Here is a 20,206-nt window from a genome sequence, read left to right on the forward strand (position 1 = left end):
TTCACAAATAAAAAAGAAAATTACTTTCAAAAGAGAAACAGTCATTTAAAATCCAAGGTAAAAATAAACAATTTTGCCAAGCAAAAATATAAGAATATACAGGAGAGATGAAAAAAAGAATATAGAGAAGAGAAGGGAAAGGAGACGGGGAAGAAAGTAAGGAGAGCCACGTGGACAGAACTTAATCCAGTAACATCTCACATGATTAAGCTTCAAATATAATTCACCTCCCCCATGATTCCTCCTCTTTAGATGTAAGCTTTTTTAGCCTACTCAGTAAACCATAAAGGAAATCACACAAGGCCAAAATCAATCCCTGTGTTTGCCCATTCATTAAACTGCTCCACCAGGCTTCATTGGCCAATGTCAAACCTAGATGTTTCACCCGTCCTTTCTCCATGACTTTACACCCCATCACCCAGTGTTTCTTTAATTCCGACCACACAACAAAATCTGTAGCACAGATTTCCTGGTCCCCCTTTCCAGTTGGCCATTCTTTCCAACGTTGGTAGTTGATTTAAGCGGAAGCGCAAGTTCAGTGATCTCCTTTTTACACACAAGAAAAAAAGTATGTATTTAGAGTTGGTCCTGTTTATAAACTAGTTTTGCATATTCCCTATAGAGCGAGTATTGGGCCAATTCATCTACTGTTTTTCCCCAATCATATTGAAAGTTTTTTTTACCCTTAGTTGGATTTACGGTAAGCTCCTCACCAGAAGATCCTATTTCTATCAACAGTGTATACATTTGTTGTTTCAAATCTGTGCTAGACGTCCCTGAGGCACGTGCTTGCGCCCCCCCCCCCCCAATTTTCATAAAGCGAGTGTAATGGTGGATTTACCAATTTTGCATTATACCAACATTTGCTTCCATAGGGCCCTAGTTGCCAATGAGACCAGCCCAAACTCATGTCGAATCACAGAGTTTGGTATAGTGTTAGGGAGAATTCTCATTTATGGCCAATTGCTGGACTTCTGGAGTTTATTCTTTTCCACTTGGTAAGAGTGTGAGCTTTCCCCCCAATCTTACCTATGTTTTGCCATGTGTATTTCTCTGTTTTTATGATTGTGGACTCTGAAGTACACCACTTCAGTAGCCCCCTTCTTATTGTGTGTCACCCAGCACCTTCAGTGCCGTGGCACAGGGTTGTCTGAGACTTCCCCTGACTCCATTTCCGAGGCTAACTACAGTCCCCCAGAAAAGGGTAAAGTTGCCATTAACTTTACTTAGTCAATCTACCACAGATCCAGTACACCCCATCTTCCATGGAATACTGGAAAGGGATAATTTGTATCCCTTTTTATCTGTACCTCCTAGAGCATTGTTGCGTCCTTTAACATTTAGACTTGGCTGGTGGCAGTGGTATCTACCCTAACTTTTCTACCGCGATTATATTAGATAAACGTGGTATTGTTCTTGGCTATTATATTAACCTCGAACATAAACCCGCTTGACCAAATCGTCTATCTTTTGGCTCCGGTTGGGTTTATTCGCCATTTCTTTTTGTTAAAGTCCTTCTTATGTTTTACTTTGCGCTGCAAACTAGGTTCGCCTTCTTTGTTCACCGTCTTTTGGCGGGCTTCTGCTCAGAAGCCCTTCACCAGGCGCCTGGGTGTCTAGGTGGGCTGAATGTGAGGCAGGGGTGTAGTCACCCCTTGCACAGGGTATCCTAGGAACCCCAAGTCGCACTTTGCCATGATTGTCTGAGGTAGTTGTCCGGGCTGTTCAACCCCCCCCCCCCGCTGGGTGATTGACAGCCAGGCTGTGTGAATGGGGGTTTTGTGTATAAAAGGCAGGTCTCTTGGGCTACAAGTCAGAGTCACCACTGGAACTACAAGGAACCAAAGAGAAGCAGAGAGAATGACGGCTGCTGCAACTACCCCGTCCCGGTGAAGCCCTGCTGCAGTCCTGAGCCATCTACCCTTCAACGACTAAGAAGATCCAGTCCAGAGTCTTCTTCCCTTGAGCCTTGTGGGGGATAACCAGTTCATCTTCCACAGCCAGAGGATACTCTTCCTTGGTCGAAATCGCTGCACACGGCTGTTGTGGTTCGGATAGCCATTTGAAGAGCCTCACCTGTTTTTAAGGAGCGCACCTTTTATTCGTTGTCGCTGCTGCCGGCTTCATTCCTGTGTGGTGCAGACCCCCTTCAGACGTCGTCCTTCACAACGAAGCTCCAGGAATCGTGGGTCTGCGGTAAACCAACAGGAACAACTGCCAGGGCACCAGCTGCACTATTGGAATAAGGTACTGTGTTCTGCTTGACGAAACTGGGTGAACCCCTTTTCTTCATTTCCAAGGCTTGTCCTCGTCTTCCCTCCTTCTTATAACTTTTGCTTCCGAACATTGACAATATCGAAGTACTCTTGGCTACATTGAATCGTGAACTATCTGACTGTGATCTTCGGCAACAGGCCCCCGGTGTCACTTGATCCTGGCTCCGGCCCTTTGACTTTTGAACTCCTGTCTGAGTGTTTCTCGATTCTGTCTGCCTAACCAAAATATTGCCTGTGATTTTTGCCTCCAACTCCCTTTGGGTATCTCAGGTGCTAAGTGTGTTTTTGCCCGATAGCATTTCATGTCACGGATACGCGTTTATTTAGTAGACCGAACTGTCAAAAAGTGAACGCAATCGTATTCACGGCAACGTGTTTTGTTCAACACCGGTTCATTCAAACACAGGGTACTTACCTTGAGACATACTGTAAAAAGTGGATTGGTTAGTTGTAGTATATTTGACGTATGGTTTGTGTTTAAGTTTAATAGAAGTGTTGTGTTTATAACGAATGGTTTAAAAATAAATGTACTTCTATTTTTCTACCTGAAACCTTGAGTCAGTGTTTGCTTGAGTCACAGTAATTGTGGTCCCTTTGTGTAATCTCTGCTACTGCTCATTGTTAGGGAGAGTTCTCTGTTTAGGCTGAATTTCCTAACCTAGTGAGTCCCCCAGCAGCTTTGCTGGATTTCTGGAGTTTGTTTTTTTCTCATGCCCAGAGTGAGTCTCTTTTCCTCACACTCTTGGACATGATTTGAGGGGTTCCTTTGACTGTTAATGTGTTTTATGGGCTATGGAGTCTTTTACTCCATAGGGTCTCATGTGTTTTTACTATGTTTGTTACACAGCACCCTCAGTGCAGTGACACAGGTGTGTCATAGTGACACCCCACCATAGACGCCATACCCTGGGACTGACTACTGTCTCCCAGGGCATGTAAAGTCACCATTGGCTTTCTAGTCCCAAATTATGAACAGAAACCAGTACAAACCATCATATTGTGGACGTACTGGTCGGGGCAATTCGATTGCCCCGGGGTCTGTTATTCGAGGGGGCACGTCTCTGTCCCCCCTGATCGAGTTTTGGCTGTTGGCAGTGGATACTACTCTTTATATTCAACCGCGAATATATCTCTATGGGGTTTTCCCATTGTTCGAGGCTACCAACTTTAATTATTTAATTCCTATAGCCTCGAACATACCGCCCGGTTATTTATTTAATATTAATTCACCGGTTGGTATTTTTTGCCAGAACTCGATTCTAAAATGGCGTTTGTGTTCTCTTCTGTCGCTCCAACCCAAGTCGAGCCCTTTGTTCCACTTTTTGACGGGCTTCTCCACAGAAGCCTCCAAAAGTCGTGCCACTCTGTCTGGGTACCACAGGGGGTGTGGGAGGGGGTTTAGGCACCCTGGACTGAGTTGCCTTGGCAACTCAAGTCACACTCTTGTGTGATTGGCCCAAGTGGTGAGCCGGCCGGCTCACCACTTAGCATTTTTGATTGACAGCTAGGCTGAATGAATGGGGGTTTCTTGCATAAAAGCAGGGCTTTTGGGACTGGAACTTCAGAAGTCGCCACAGGACCTGAGAATCCGAAGAGGGAGAAGCTGAGCCGGCCTGAAACGACGACACCACCGGTGGAGCCCTGCTGAACCGTCTGACCACTTTCCGACGACAGAGGAGATGTTCTTGCCGGAGAGTCTTTTCCCCTTGAGCTGGTGGGCACAACCAGTTTGCTTTCCTTTTCGCCTACCAGGACGTCTAGTGGTCGAATTGCCCGTGCCAAGCACCCCGGCAACCGGATAGCCACTTACCACTGAACCGCGAATAAAAGGACCACTCTCCTTTGAATCGAGAAACTCTGCGGCTGGTTTCTTCCCTGGCAGTACAACAACCCCCTGCTTTCCTCCCCGACGAGATCTTCTCTTCTGCCGGACGAAGCACCACCTCGCAACCGCTGCCAGGAACAACTGCCCCCGCTGGAGTGTTCTCACCATTTCAAGGTACTGTGTCCGCCTGGCCTCCCTTTCTATAGATTGCTACAAGGTGACAGTAAATCCTTAACCTTCTAAACTGGGCTGGCCTCTTGACCATCTAACTGGTCCCTTTCTTTTGGTCCAACTTCTTTCTGAACCTTTGAGACTTTTGTGCACTTTTCAACCGTGTGACCTTGGACACATTTCGTTCTGATCCTCTTAAAGAGGATCCGGCTTTCTGAACTCTAACTTCACAGTTTGACTCTGCCTTCCTCTCTTGCTTTGTTCTTTTGAAAGTGTTGGGATCTGTTTCAATTTATGCTCTGCCATTCTCTCCCTTTTAAACAGAATTATTAGAGTGCCATCTGCGTTAAGCGCTCACCGCTGTCTGAAAATAAGTGGGGCTTTACTTAAGACTTGTCTAATATTCTTTTAAGGGAATGTATATACTTTAGTAACTGTGTTTTTGAACTTGCTTGAGATTAGTGCCAGTGTGTTTTCTTAGATGTGTTTTAAATAATTATATATCTTTTACACCAAAGCTCTGGTCAGTGTTTGCTTGTTCTACTGTGTGTACCTGCCCTATTGTGTATGTCCTGGATACTGCCTAACTCTTCTTGAGAGAAGTCCGACTGCTCAGCCACAGCTACCAGGTAAATCTGGGTGGTGCAGACTGCTACCAATTGGGTTTACTGCTAACTCCTGTAGTCCTAAACTTTTTGCAGTGGTCCCTAAGGGAACTGCACAGGTTTCTGCCTAAAACTCATATACACTTGAGATAAGCCTGGCTGCTCCGCCACTGCTACCACTTGTACCAAAGGTAAAACTTGTATTGCCACCTGTAGTCTTAATTGTGTGTAGTGGTCACTAAGGGCACTGCACAGGATTCTGCCTAACATATAGCAATTGCCAACCTCAAGGTATTTTTCCAGAGCAAACCCTGGACCTTTTTTAGTCTGTCCCATAAATGATTAAGATTCATGTCGAGCCTACACAAAATTATTGGCTCAACCTGCATCTGGTAAAATCGAATGAGTGGGGTCAAGGAAAATGCACATAGTTGTGCTTACACCCATCCGCCCACCATATCATGGTCTTAGGGCTTCTCTTAGTTGCAAACACAAAGACTCTTGATTTGAGGCCATTAACATTTATTCTTAAATTATTTTCCACAGCGTACAGATGGAAAAGTGCGAGCTTACGCTGCAACCCCACTGGTTTATGGTCGAACAAGACGGTCGTCCGCGAAAGCAATCCAATCCAGCGTTGCCAAACCTAGCCTCACTGGATTGGTAAGGCCTCCCTGCCACACCCTATCCATGTCTGCAGTATACAGGTTGTAGAGTGTTGGTGCGGTTTATAGTGATTAATTCAAATTACATTATGTCGAAAGACTGTTGAAAAAAAAGTTGAAACATTTTTTTTCGAATGTCTTTGTTTTTTGTTCGAAATGGGGGGGTTCCCCCCAAGCCCCCCCTTTTTTTGGTTTTACCCCTTTTTTTTTACTTACGGAACCCCAAAAAACATGAATAAAAAAAGAAAACATTCGAAAAATAATTTGTCGACATTTTTTTTCGACTTTTTAACTGCACACCTGTTGGCGCTACCATGCAGCCCTGCCTCAACCCCACAAAAATTTTGACCGGTGGTGTCATAGTCCCACCCCTATCCAGTCGTACTTTTAGTATGGTGTCTGTGTGCAACAGTCCAGTAATTTGACCAACCCAGAGAAGACTCCAGCCGTCAAGAGTTTTTTCCACAAACGCCCTTGGCTGACTGTGTCAAAAGCGCTTTTCATATCTATCGAGGCCATCTATACGATACCCAGAGTCTATCTTTTGACTGCTACCCTGAGCCATTGTAAAGGCATTCAATGGCGGACCCCTCCCAGAACGGACGCCTATTTGGCATTCAGACAGGAGTTTGTCGCTGTTGATCTGAGCTTTGAGATCTCTCACGAGCAATGTTCCAAAAATGTTGCTGGATAAATCCAGCAAGGCTATAGGTCTAGAATTTGATGGGTTGGACTTATCCCCCTTTTTGTATATTGGTATTATCAGGGATTGTTTCCAGGTGTCGGGTACAACATGCGTCAAGCACACGTGTTGGAATAATTCCCAAAGGGGAGGAGCCCATGTTTCTCAATTTTGTTGGATAAGGGGGGGGGGCATTATCAGTTCCTGGTGCTCTGGACAACATAGCCTTAGAAATTGCCCATGTGACATCCTCCAAGTCCCAAGAACATACAGTATCTCCAAGTTTCCCTACTCCCTCGGCATCCCAGCCAGCTTCCTTATCGGGTGTAGAGTATTTCTCTTGTAGGTATTTTTACCCACACCTGTGCTGATATCTGACAATCCCCCATACTGAAGAGTTTTCCCTACAGCCCCCCCCCATGATCGACCAACTTTTTGCTGCATCTTTTCTGACCAAGGCCCATACCATCTCCTGGTTCTTTATTACTGTGGTTTCCCTCCTGATCAATTCTACTGCCCGTTTATAGCCTGCCATTATTTTCCTCTTTTTTTCATAAAAATCTTTAAGGGAGATGTAATTAGTAAGGCATGCTCTAAATTCCACTCTCAGCCTTAGCCTTCTGTATTCTCATATCCTATGAATTTTTGTGGGCAATATTTTCCTGTATTTTACCCTTCTGTGAGAATACGTTCATGTAGGATAACAGCATTCTGTTGTAGTTTTCAGCTTTTAATGCATCTCCTTGCTCTGCCATCAAAGCCAATTCCTTCTCCCATATTTGAATAAAGGATCTGCACGCCTTCTGATTCCATCGAATGGACCACCTCCCCTTACTACAGAGGTAAAGGCAAGAGCAGGTTGAAAGTGCTGAAGTACTATTTGCATATTTATCTAAAGCATTAGGGGGAAAATGATCACTGCCCATAGCCTCTCCTTTAATCAAACAGTCACTATTACCATTCAATACTTGGGAGAGAAAAATCTAACAAATCCAAAAGGATTTAATTCCCCTCTTGCATGTGTAAAAGTCTTTCATATTTCCTTCTGCCGGGAGAACAGGTGTAAGGTCCCAGTCTTCAAATAAGGATTTCCAGAGTTGTCCTGTTTGTTCACTCTTAGAGTTCTTCTTCCCTCCTCTATGGTTTAGCTGTTTTAGCTTGATCTGAGCACAAACTGCATTAGTCTCCTGCCACTACCACATTTGGGTTCTCATATCTTCCCAACCAATCTCTAAACAGCGTATCAAGCATGTTTTGTAGCACCATAGTTTGTGTAATAGATTGGTTTCCATAAATGTTCACAATCATGAGATTGAGCTTTGGCTATGCCGTGGCAATATGTACCGCCATTAAGTCTGGCGATTCAACTTTGATCTTTCAGTGAGTACAGCTCAATTTAAGTCTATGGCCACAGCCACAGCCACCCCCGCTCCCTTTGGTCGCCCCTTTACACCCTGTGTGGCTGGCTTGCAGTACGTTGAAAACCCCAAAAGGTCAAAATTACCCACAGCCATGGTTTCCTGTAGTGTAATGACATTTGCCCTCAAGAAACGCCATGGTAGTTCATGTCAATTTTTGAAAGCCACACGTTCGATGACTTTTTATGTACAAGTTTTTAATGGTACTGCTGATTTAATGTCACCTTTTTAAACCTTTGGATTGCCCCTTCCCGCCATGCCCATTTGTCTCCGTTCGCAGCTGCACCTACGGTGCCCTGTAGCATTCCCAATGTGAGAGGTGTAATTTCCTCCCTTTGTGGCTTTGGGTTTAGGAAGAGGTGTATTTCTTCTTGTGATGGTAGCTCCACCAGACAAAACCCCATGGTCTTGAGGGAGTCCCGATTGTTCCAAGTTCTGCATTGTGTGTCAGAGATAGCTGGGGCCCTCCTGTGTCAATCAAGGCAGGGAGAATCACCAGTCGCTGTGGTTCTGACCTTGGCTCCAAGAACAAAGCTGTGCCCGCTAAACACAGCCAGTGAGTTGGGGAGACAGATACAAGACCAGTTTGTGTTGAAGTCAAGGTTGCAAGTAGCAACATTGTATGGCGAGCGCTGGAACAACCATTGTTAAAACGCGTGTGATAAGAGGCGCAAGAAGTTGAACTGCTGATGAGTGATTGAATTTTAAAGCAAGCTACAATACCTTTGACAGAGTGGTACGGCACCGCATGGGTGCCTAAAGGACTCTAAGGCACCCAACTGATAAGTGACAAAAGTAGATCAAATTGGTCCGAGCCCGGCAGAGGGAGATCAAGAGAGCATATCAAGAAGAGAGCGAGCAATTGTGAATCGAAGTGGTCCTGCGCTGGGTTGAGCAAAATCCAGTGCCCAATCGAAACTCGATTTCTGAATTAAAGAAAGCTTGGAAAAGTAGAGAAAGTTGGTCCGAGCTCGGTGGATGGAGATCAATTGAAAGCTTTGTGTTCAAGTGGGTCTGAGCCTGCAGAGGGGGACCCGGGTTGAATAGAAAATCACCCAAGAAGTTGTACATGTGAAATTTGGAGAAGAAAGGTACTTTAATGTTTGTCGTGTTGCATCAGGACCTCTGAAATAAGAGACTTTGGATGACAGTCATTGGCACAGAAGGCCCTGATGTTAAGGTTTTGTACTGCATCCTCGTGCTAGAGAAGCCAACGAGTGTGCCACCTTGTCCTGTGTTGAAAATGTGGGGAAGGGAAGCAAACTGCTTGAATATCCAGTCATATCATTTCTTGAAGACTTTTCTTTTGCATAACATTGTTTCCCACACTATTTTGTACTTCAAAGTGAGGACTGGCAATAGGTTTATTAGTATAGGCTCTTTCATTTTGACAGACTCAACTAGGACTGTGTTATTATTTGATGGTCGTAGCTTGCTCCTATCTTTAGATATAGGATTAGATGGGCGTTTTCAAACCCAATTGAAGTTCAATAAAGGCCCTTTAACTGTGATCACTTGTGGCCGTCTTAATGTTTGACACATGCCTTCCTTACATTCTCCACAGCTTTCCATAAGCCAAAGGAGTATTTTGCAAATCCACATGTTACATTGGTGGCTTTCAGTGCCATGCTTCCAGAAGTAAACACCTTTTTGGCCACTGCCTCCAACCTTTTAACTTCCCTGTCCGGAGGCAGATTAGAAGAGGAGGCCACAGACCTGGTCGAGATTGTGGCTGTCTGCACAACAAGCCCTTCTGGAAAAGGGTGAGAAGCCAAAAATGATGGATCTCCCTCTTGCCGGCCTGTACTTCCGTGTAAATGTAGAGTTGACAGGGGGAATGGAGCAGGTACCACAAGTAGGCTCGGTGGTCTGCAATTGCAGGATTAAGTGACATGTTATTTTCTGTCACATGTCCTTGACCTATTATGTCCGTCATTTTGCAGCCCTGAACAGGCACTGAAGTGTCCAGTAACCTTTTCAGTAGGCCCCTAAACTTAGCATGGGTGTAAGTGTAAGGCTGACCCTGCTGAAGTTCTAAATCTGGAGACGTGTCCAGGCCGCTGGCATCGTTTGATCCGTGGGCAAGCGCCAAAAGGTGCACCTGTTAGTCGAAAAAAAATAAAAGGTTCCTGACCCTGTATAAATGGGGTCTCTGTCCCCGTGGGCATTACCCTGGCCGGCGCACAAAATTGGGGCCATTGACTCGAAGAATCTGGACCTGGAGAGAGGCAAAAAGATCCATAGCTGATACTCGGCGCCGAAGGCTTCTCTCTCGATGTCGACTGAATGGGCGCCAGACGGGTCTTGGACACCACTGTGGGGTCGGGAAAGTCAGCCTGTCGACGCTCTCTAGAGGGGCCGGCCCATCAATGACTTTTGCGCCTTTGTCAGCGTCAGGCATGAAGACGTCTCTGCCGCAGATGGCGTCAACGATTTGGCAAGAGCTGAGGCCTGCTGTTTGGGGGCAGGAGCAGCAGCACCTGCAGCAGCCTGCTCCTTAAACATAGCCAGCATTTGGCTTTTGAAATCGTCCCCACTGCTCCCAAGTGGTCGGCCCAGCCGAAGGCTTACCTATTTCTGACAACGAACTGGACTTGTGTCGACGACAGTGGTGCTTCTTCTTACACAAAGAAAACGAGGAAAAATGGCTCAAGTTTGACTGTTTTTTGGCCATCCGTCAGTGCTTTTCTTTCTCCTTTTCGGAGTAGGCACTTTGGTCTCAGCCTCGGAAGATTGACCACGTCAGAGACTTTGGAGACGGTCGGCCCAAGGCAAGTTAGGCGGCCCGCTTACGTATTTGACTTCGGGTGCATCTTGGAGCACAACACACATCCCTCTGTCGTGATCCATACCCAGACACCACAGACAAATGCTGTGCGGGTCGGTCAACGACATTTTGGAATGGCAGTCGGTGCACCTCTTAAAACCTGAGCGAACATACTTGCGGTTGGGTTTTTAAAAAAAACAAAATGGACAAATTTAGTAAAATGCAGAGTTGCAAGACTCGTGTTCCTGACAGCAGCATGTTGGCCACATGTAAAGAGGAACTGAGGCATGGGGCGTAGTGACGTGGTATATATACAACGGACCGCCTTCACATCCGGAGCCGACGATCGAGCACTGAGCAAGACGGATCGACGGCCGAGTCGAGGTCCACTACGCCCACTGTCACAAAGTTTCCAGAGCAGCAGAGCTGGATGAGGATATCTATCAGATGAGGAATCTGTGAGAGAAAAGCAATCCATTGAAATAATATCCAGACAACACAATAACATTGCAACTTCATTATGAATGTAGTAGAAAAAGAACAAAATGATCTCTGGCAACTTTAGAGAAGTACAGGGTCAGGTTGGTTTATGGGCTTGTATGTGTGGCATTGGCACACACTAAATATTTCACTCTGACCTTTAACAGATATAATAAAAGGATTTTAAATGTACCATCCACGTTCATCAGAAAATCAAAAATAGAAAGAAATATTGACTTACTTTAAGCTCTTCTTCCATTTCTGATATTCGTCTTTCCAGTGCTCTTCTTTCCTGATGAATTAACGTACAAGTTACTAACCAACCTGCATTCTTTACATTGTCACAGAAATAAGAGGAGTCATGTTGAAAGTTTGAGGATAGATGCAAAGAAGAAAATAGAGAACTGTGGTGCCATTTAGGTGTACAAAGTTAAGGTTTTGGTCATCATAAATACAAACATGTTCACATTTTTGGAAAACTAGTTATACGTCCAATTAGTAAACCTAATTAACATGTATACATTGTCAATCAATGCCATAACCCCAGGTTTTCTGCTATGTACTCAATTAAATACCATCAAAAGAAAATGTTACTTACCTATGGTAATTTCTTTTCTGATGGATACAGCATCGATCCCACAGATGGATCATTGCTTGCAATTAGTGCCACTGACATAGTAGGTGGCCATTGCGTCACAGGTGCCAGATGTCAGTCATAAATATGCTGCACAAGCATTTACACTTCTATGCCAAGAGAGTTCCCTAATCACAAAGGCCAAAGGAATGCAACAACTGCCTCAAAACAGATCACACAATCTATTAACCAGACAGAGGGCAGGTCAATGAGGAACCTATGCAAACTATATAGTAACCAACTTTGGGAATCGGGCGCATGACAGGTTACACACATTTCCAACACTGCCCGCTCTTGTAGATTTCCAGCTACCAACACCCGGAAAGCTCAACCATTCCTCACTTCCCACGCTAACAAACTACTAATTTTTACACTCGTCTTTTCCCACCTCTTCTCGGTCTTCCAGCCTATCTTGCCCCTCTCCGCTTGATATTCAATTCTATTGTCTGCATTTTTTTGCTGCCTCTCTCCTTGTACTTCTATTACTCCATCCCTCGACTCCCTTTCCTGGCTCTCATTTGAATGTCAGTTGCTGTTACTCTGTAATGTCTTCAAAAGCACCCACGGTCTAGCACCTCCCCACCGCCCCAGCTCTCTTCTCCACTATCTTTCTACACAACATCTTGTCTCCTCCGATCAGAATCACAGTTCCTCCTCCTCCTCCTCTGTCCCATAATCGCCCTGTACTCATTCCCGCTTTTGTTATTTTTCTCTCCTTGCTCCTGAAGACTGGAACAGACTCCCTCTTGACGTCAAGATCTTCCCCCACCCTCCATCTATCTCACTCCTGTCTCCAATCATTCTTGCTAAACTCCTAACCTTTCTCCCTTGACTGACCCTCTGTAATGCCCCATGACTGTTCTTCTATTGGAATTGTGTTTTATTTATATTGTACTCCCCTTTTTTGACTGCATCATGTATTGTACTGTCTCCTTGTATTCAGCGCTTTGGCAAAAGCAGTTTATACATTAAAAGACAAAGGACTTGAGTTTTCTTTTAGGTTCTTTTCGTGGATCCCTTGCTTGTGTTCACTTCCCTGTTATCATATTGTATGGGTGGTATCTTCTTGCTTGGGCTTCTTTTGCACCGGTTCTGGGAGTATTGAACCAGGACTTACTCAGGGGGATTCCTCTTGTTCCTCATAAAATGGCTGCTGCTGTGGAAAGGATAGAAGTACACTTGGTTGAAAGCTTGTCCCATGAAATACTTCCTTGGACTTCTCTCCACCCCACAATTGGTTCCTACATGGATGTATCCTTCCCTGGGTTGTGATCTAGTTTCTCCCTCCTGTCCCCTCCCTGTGATGGCCCATCCTTGTCACCCATGGCAGTATGCCCAAACCAGCGTAGATCTGTCATTGTGTTCTGTTCATGGAGGGAGTGGAGGCTAGTTCAAGGGTGTAGATGGCGCTATACAGGGTTTCCTCCTGTCTTTATCCTGTGCAGGATGTCTTGTGGGGCGTTGGGAGCTCGGTTTGCTTGCATTGGTGTATAAATCTGTCCCTGAAAGCAGTGAGACTTTGGACTTGCGTGGCTGGTTGCCTGCCACTCCATTCCAACTACCTACAAGACTCGAGGGGCTTCCTGCCTTCTGCTCCTCTTTCTACATCTTGGTGGCACTACTTTCTGGTTGTCCCCGTCCGGAGCTGCGCCGCAGTTCCTGGCACCATCAGGAAGAGCCATATATTACAGAAGTTAAGTAACATGTTCTTTTAATGGATAACTTCTCATAAAAACTGTCTTTAAAGACTCCCAAAGCAATACCATAATTGATGAATTGCTGACTGCAAGGAATCAGAACCTATACGAGAAACTGTTGAAAAAAGTCTAAAACTATCAGCCATATAGAGCCAAGGAGTCAGGGTAGTAGTCATTGGCCAATGTACGCAAAGACGCACAGATATCTGCTTGTGAAATATCTAGCCATGGCACTTCTCTACACAAGGCTTAAGTAGGCATCTATTTCCTCGTATACTTTGTCTTGGGCCCACGGGCCCTTCCTTCTGAGTGAGCTCATAGCAGGTGTTATTGCAAAGCTCCAGCCAGTGCAATTTAGCTCTCTTGGCTATTGTCTTGTAATTTCTACTACAAAATCCACAAAAAGATGGTCATCCACTCTGAATTTCTTTGTTCTAACCGTATAATAGCCATCCTTGGAAATGTAACTCATTTTGGACGGTGAAGAGGCACAAATAAAATTGGAAGATCATTTCTTTCAGAGACCACCTTCAGGAGGGAAAGGAAGACAACCTTTTGTTTGGATTAGAGAATAAATTGGGTATCAACGCACAAAACTTGCAACACACGGACACCTGGTGAACGTGATCACCACAATCTTCATAGTAAGCAATGTTAAATGCTACAAACGAAAGGTTCAAACAGAGCAGACATCAAAAACGGTACAACTGCAGTAGATACAAAATCCTGAGATGGAACTAAAACGATTTGATTGGGAAGGAACTGACAAGTCCCTTCAAAAATTGCATGAAGATTAAAAATCCAAAATAGCAATATTCCTCAGTAGTCTTATTAAAGGCCACTATGATGGATTTGTTGGCAGGAGGAGCATGTCCAGAAAGCTTTTCGACAAATCCCACTCCTTATAACTTCCCTTTCAGCAGCCAGGCTTGGAGGTTCAGGCTGCAGATGTTTGGGTGCAGGACCCTCCCCTCTGAGTGGGAGAGGAGGTCCGTCCTCTGCAGAAGATGCTGTGGGGGGGGGGGGGGGGGGGGGGGCAGATGGCCAAGTCCAGCAACTCTGGGTACCACATTCTCCGGGCCCAGTCCGGAGCAATCAAGCTCATCATGGACCTGAACAGACGAAGTCCCCTAAGAACCAGCAGAATGACCGGGAACAGTGAGAGAGCATAGAGTAGGTTGAATGTCCACTCTATCATCAGTGTGTCCACCAGAGCTCGCTGGCGAGGAAATTCCCTGGAGCAGAACCACCTGAGCTTCCTGTTGACATGGGAAGCAAAGAGGTTCACCTGGGCAGGATGCCAGTCGAGAAGATCTCACCCAGAATATACGGACAGAGCTCCTACTTGTGGGAGATTTATCACTGCGTGGTCAGTGCATCCACTAGAATGTTCTACTTTTTACAGCCAGGTGGGCTACAGTCGGAGACACGTTTTTCCCAGAGCCCATAACCAAAACTGCATTGCTTCTCTACACAGAGGCTAGGAGCCCACGCCACCACTCTTGTGGAGGTAATACATGGCTACAGTATTGTCCATCAGGACCAGTACCATCTTGCCCTTTAGAGGGGAGGAAAGCAACCACGGCCAGCCTGATCGCCCTCAGCTCCAGCAGATTGATGTGCCCCTGGCATGCGGATGGGGACCATAGTCCACTAACCGTCAGATGGTTACCACTCTGTCCTCGGGTGGGAAACCCCGACCCAGGCAAGTGTCCAAGACCACACCAAAGTATCGGATGGACTAGGGAGGCTAAACCTGAGACTTCTTCAAGATCAGGGAGATGCCCAGGCTGTGCAATAGATTGGTTCATCCGCACCAGGTGTGCAATCATCCAGGTAGGGAAAGACATGAATGCTTTCACTCCTGAGTCGAGCATTCACGGAGATAGACGAAAAGGGAGGGCTTTGAACTGGAAAGGACAGTGCCCCACTTTGAATCTCAGATACTTTCTGTGCTTCTTGTAGATAGCCACATGGAAGTAAGCATCCTGGAGATCCAGGGAGACTAGCCAGTCATTCATGTCTAGGGCTTGGAGGATCTGGGCCAGAGTGACCATCTTACAAGTTCAGAAGCTGCCAATCCATGATGGGTTTAAAACCTTAGCCCTTCTTCGGCACCAGAAGGTATATGGCGTATCAACCCCTGCCTCATTCCAAGAAGGGTACAAGCTTTATGGTCAATTTTGCCTGAAGCTGAGAGATTGCTTCCAGCAGGAGAGGTTCCCGGAGGCAAGGGTTGGCGACAACGGGCTTGTCTTGAGGGTGAGAAGAAGGCAGTATAGTTGCTGCATTGTCATGATCTCTGCTTCCAAAAGATCAGGACTTGCCCGACTCCCTTGGAAGCAGACCCATAACCCCGGTTCCGAGTGCCAGCCAGTCCCAATTGGGACCTTTTGGACCCTGTCCTGGCGCCAGTGGCACCAGGCTCATAACGATGCCCAGTCCCAGCGCTGGAAGCGCCGGGCTCATAATGCTTGGGTGGACTTACCTGCAGCAGACCATGCTGCTTACTTACCTGCCAGTTGAACCCCTGATCCTCTTCTGTTTGGGACTACTTTTCCTGTTGGGTGGGGCAGGAGCCACTCCCTAGGTTCAGAACACTGGAACTCTTCTGGAAAGCAGGAACTCTTTTCTTAGGCGTGGCTGTGGAAGGAGAAACCTAAGCACTACAGGAGGCTATTTAAACCACACCCGATGGATGAATCTTGCTTTGCATTATTCTGCATTCTCTGCAGCAGAACGCTCATCGTGTCTTCTGCTTCTGATCCTGGGCCTAAGGGAACAAAGGCTTACTATCTTGGAATCCAGTCTTCAGCAGCACCTGTAAAGACAAAGAAAGAACAGGTTAGCACTACGGTCTTCAGTGGCAGCGCATCTCTTACCTGGTCCATCGGCTGTCACCAACGCCTCGTGCTGCATTCCGGCATCTGAAAGACAAAGGCTTACCTACTCTTCGCATGCTCCGGAGGTCTTCGCACTGCATTCCGGCATCTGAAAGACAAAAGCTTACCAGCTCTTCGCACGCTCCGGAGGCTTTCGGCGCTGCATCCCGCATCTGAAAGACAAAAGAAGGTGCGTTTAAAGACATTGGGCAACTTTATTACTCACGTGCCATTACTCCTTCCCACGCCGAATCCAGTGGGTATTCCAGCACCCTTCAGCTTCTCTAAAGCTCCGAACTTGTACCTGCAAGATAAAAGGGACAGTTAGTGCGCATCGTGAAGCAGGCTACAAGCGCTTACTTACGTGCTTCCAGGCGCTTCTATTCCTCACGCGGGTTCGATCCTCAACTCTCATCAGCCCGCCATCCGCCATAACCCTGCAAAACAAGTGATATCATTACAAAAGACTTTTAAGACATTTGAAGTGCCCAGAACTTACCGTTCGTGCAGTTAACGACGGACAGCAGTCCTCTGAGGTCAAGAGGCCTGCACCCTTATCCAGTGAAGAAACTGGTTACGGCACCCTGCCCCGAGGCAGATGGAGAGCTCGGCGTTCACTTACCTAAGGTGAGGGTGTTAACCTTTGAGGTTCTACAGGAGAAGAGAAAGGGAAGAGGAGAGAGGCACCCAATAACCCCAGTTCATTAATCCCATATTTTCTATCTGCAGACATCTTACTCTTCGAGTCAGACATACAGTGCACAGAGGTCCAGCCCAAAGAGCCAACCGTGTGTTACACATCACCTTTGAAGATACGGCATTCACCCAGTCAAGACCGGCGCCTCTGCGGGAATCAGGTGAGCGTTACATGCATTACCTGTAAGAACCAGGCATCCGAGGTGGAATTTCTCCATTACTCACCTAACAGGGATATTATGCTTCCTGCAGTGGATAAATGGTGAAAGCCCACTTCAGAGAGGCTACGTGCTGGGGGCTGCAGAGGGCGCAGTGGAGGTTGAAGTGCCTCTTCTAGGTGCACCATGGCTCCTACCCTATACTTATGCAAGGGCCACAGACCTGAACAATTGGCTGGGTTCCTTGGATCTCCAGGATGCTACCTTCCATGCAGCCATCCACAGGAGGCCCAGGACGTACCAGAGATTCAACGAGGGGAACGGTCACTAGCAGTTCAAGGTCCGACTGTTCTGACTGTCACCCAGGGTTTTCACCAAGCTGCTGGCAGTTGTAGCGGCTCGTCTCAGAAGGGAAGGTATACATTTATTTGCCTATCTGGGTCACAGGCTCACTTGAGCTTGTGACCAAGACCTGGCTCCCTTAACCCTGTGGGCTTAAGAGCTGAAGGGGCAAAAAACCCTACTTCTGCCTGTGGCTGTTGCTGTTGAACCGAGAGTCTCAGAAACGTGGCAGTCACCTTTGAGGACTGACATTTCTGGAGGCACTCATCAGCTCTCGCCCTGAACAAGTTGTTATTGTCAAACGGCATGTCCGGGAGTTTAGCCTAAACATCCTGGCTGAAACCAGGAGGTTCTCAGCCATGAGTATTCTCCTCAAAACTGTTCCAGTACCAATTGTACAGCCACCCAGCGAGGACATTCCATTCAAAAGTTATCTACAGAAATGTAATTCCCAATGTAATTTCCTACGGAGCATTTTGTTCTAATTTACAAACCATGGCAACTCCAATTTCTCTGCCCAGATACAGAACCCCTGGTGCGAGTTATTCCAGCTCAGAGTTGGGGAATTTAGGACGACCCTGAAAGCTGTTCTCACAGCAAATGTTCTTTGTAGTTAAACTGGTGGGCCATTTATGATTTCAGTCCCACCCCCACTTTGAATACTTCCAGGATCTGGCTGCCTCTTATATGAGAGATCCAGTCTTCGAATATGTGAAGTGCTTCCTTCAGGAGAGGCCTGGATGATTGAAATATTAGATTAGATGGGGGGACCACTACTGGCCACTGCTCAGTATAAACTACAATATTCAATGTACATTTAAGGTGTTAAGCCCAACTAAAGGCATATGTAAGTTGTTCATGGACATTTACTTGTATTGCATTGCAGAATCCTGCAAAGCAACTCCAGCGATAAGGTTTTCTGGTTCAGCTTCCAAATCCTTTTCATTTATTTCATGGGAAAGCAATCCCATGTCCGGTGGCGTGTTGGTGGAGATCTGGAAAAGGTAACTTTACCTTCTATTCCCAAAAGCTGCCATTAGTCACTGTGGCTTTGAACATCCTTTTATTCTCCATATTGCAATTGCCATTTACAACAGAATAACATTACATTATATTTGCTTATCAAAGTCCTACCAAAGACTTTATATTTTTAAGTATATGTAGGCTTTACAATGCTGATTCGTAATCCTGTAAGGAAATAAAAACAAACACCAGCAGAAGAATGCAGGGCTCAGATTCACATTTGGATCTTCTATTAAAGGCTGTGATTTTCATCCCAGATTGGACTATTTTCATTTTAATAGAAGTTGACTGGATTCCTTAATATAACAGAAAAATTCCTTTTTGTGTCTGGTCAAATAATGTTGAATATATGCTTTTATTTTAGATGAGCTGCAAACATTGCACATTTCCTCGCACTTGTTTTTCAGATTTATGCAGGCTGCAACTCATGGTGTTCTAAGACTGTATGATCAGGGGATCCGCAAAAACTTTACCCTAGCTGGCTAGATGAGCAGCCATCAGTGACACGCTGTTCAACAGGGCCCAGAATCACAATTGCATCGTTTCTCTACACAGATGCAGGGAGCATACAACACCTTGCTTGTTGAGGTAGTGCATGGCCACTGTGTTGTCAATGACAATCAAACCTTGCTTCATATGGATGTGACAAGAGTTCAGGAAGCCAGTCATCTAGACAGGGAAAACATGAATGCCTTCCCTTCTGAGGAGAGCTGCTACTGGGAGGGACCCCAGGCTTCACCCATTCTGCATATGCCTATGTGTGTGAAGGCAGACTTCACTTTTGAAAAGACCTCGATGGTACAGAAACTCGCATGTCTTGTCTTTTATTTTCCAGAGCAAGAGGCAGCTAGAAGCAAAACCTGTCCCTGTACTGGCAGTGCCAGGAACATTCACTGCAGAAAGCACAGCTGCTGCCAAGAGTTGAGCCGTATGGTGAAGAGGGAAAACACCAGTATAATGAATGGCTGCACAACAGCGCAAGCAATCAAAAGACAGTCACTGAAACAGTACTGCTGGCAGCAGAACCAAACAGGAAGCCCGTACTGAAGAATTAGCTGTGGAGAAGAACCCTACTAAGACTTTCTCTCGCACATCCATGCCCCAGAAAGGGGGAGTGGGGGGGGGGGGGGAGTAGCCATATAATTGGTTAGGGAACAGTGGCCAACCTAAAGCAGGAAAGGGGGATTTGAACAGGAAGAGGACGTTGTGGGTTGCAAGTGTAAAGTCAGAGTGAAGGAGGGAGCAGAAGCGAGGAGGAGGGAGCAGAAGCAAATAGGAGGAAGCAGAATAAGTAGGAGGAAGCAGAAGCGTGAAGGAGGAAGCAGAAGCGTGAAGGAGGAAGCAGGAGCGAGGATAGGCAGCATGAAAGGGTAGAGGTAATAACTAGGAGGAGGGACAGAAAATTGGTAGAAGGAATAAGGAGCGGGAGAAGACTGAGAAATGACTTACCGTAATGTTCTATTGATTCTTCTACTGCAGATTCTTCATCAGATAGATATCGCCTTGCAGCATCATCAGCTCGCAAACATCTGACAAGGGGCAGGGAGGATCTCAACTCGGCCGTCGATACGTCTTGACTCAGTGCTCAATCGTCAGCTCCGGACGGGACGTCGTATATACATATACTGCATCACTATACCTGATACCCAAGTTCCCACCTTTTTTCCCCCAAAGCTCAGCCGCTGCAGAGGAAAACCAGCAAGAATAGAAAGGCAAACTAGCCAACAGAGGATTAGAAAAACAGGGATCCCAACCGGGATAAGCAGAATTGAAAAAAAACACACACATATATATATATATGGAAGAATAGAGGCATGCGGCTTGCAAGAAGAGAAACAGATGCTAGAACCATCGCTGACACCCCTCGCTCGGGAAAAGGCAGACA

At 46.1% G+C, this 20,206-nt stretch overlaps 1 protein-coding gene across 3 annotated transcripts in view; it reads right to left on the minus strand.

Annotated features, from left to right (window-relative positions):
- The window catches only part of PPP1R12A (protein phosphatase 1 regulatory subunit 12A), a 2,468,713-nt gene that overhangs the window by 83,928 nt on the left and 2,364,579 nt on the right, over nucleotides 1-20,206 (minus strand). For all 3 annotated transcript variants that reach the window (XM_069629290.1, XM_069629288.1, XM_069629289.1), the window contains one exon: nucleotides 11,131-11,181. In XM_069629290.1, coding sequence (XP_069485391.1) covers nucleotides 11,131-11,181 — 51 coding nt within the window. The remainder of the gene's footprint in view (nucleotides 1-11,130; nucleotides 11,182-20,206) is intronic.

This window comes from Ambystoma mexicanum, chromosome 12 (assembly GCF_040938575.1).
Source record: "Ambystoma mexicanum isolate Mex_15411 chromosome 12, UKY_AmexF1_1, whole genome shotgun sequence".
NCBI classification, from domain to species: Eukaryota; Metazoa; Chordata; class Amphibia; order Caudata; family Ambystomatidae; genus Ambystoma; species Ambystoma mexicanum.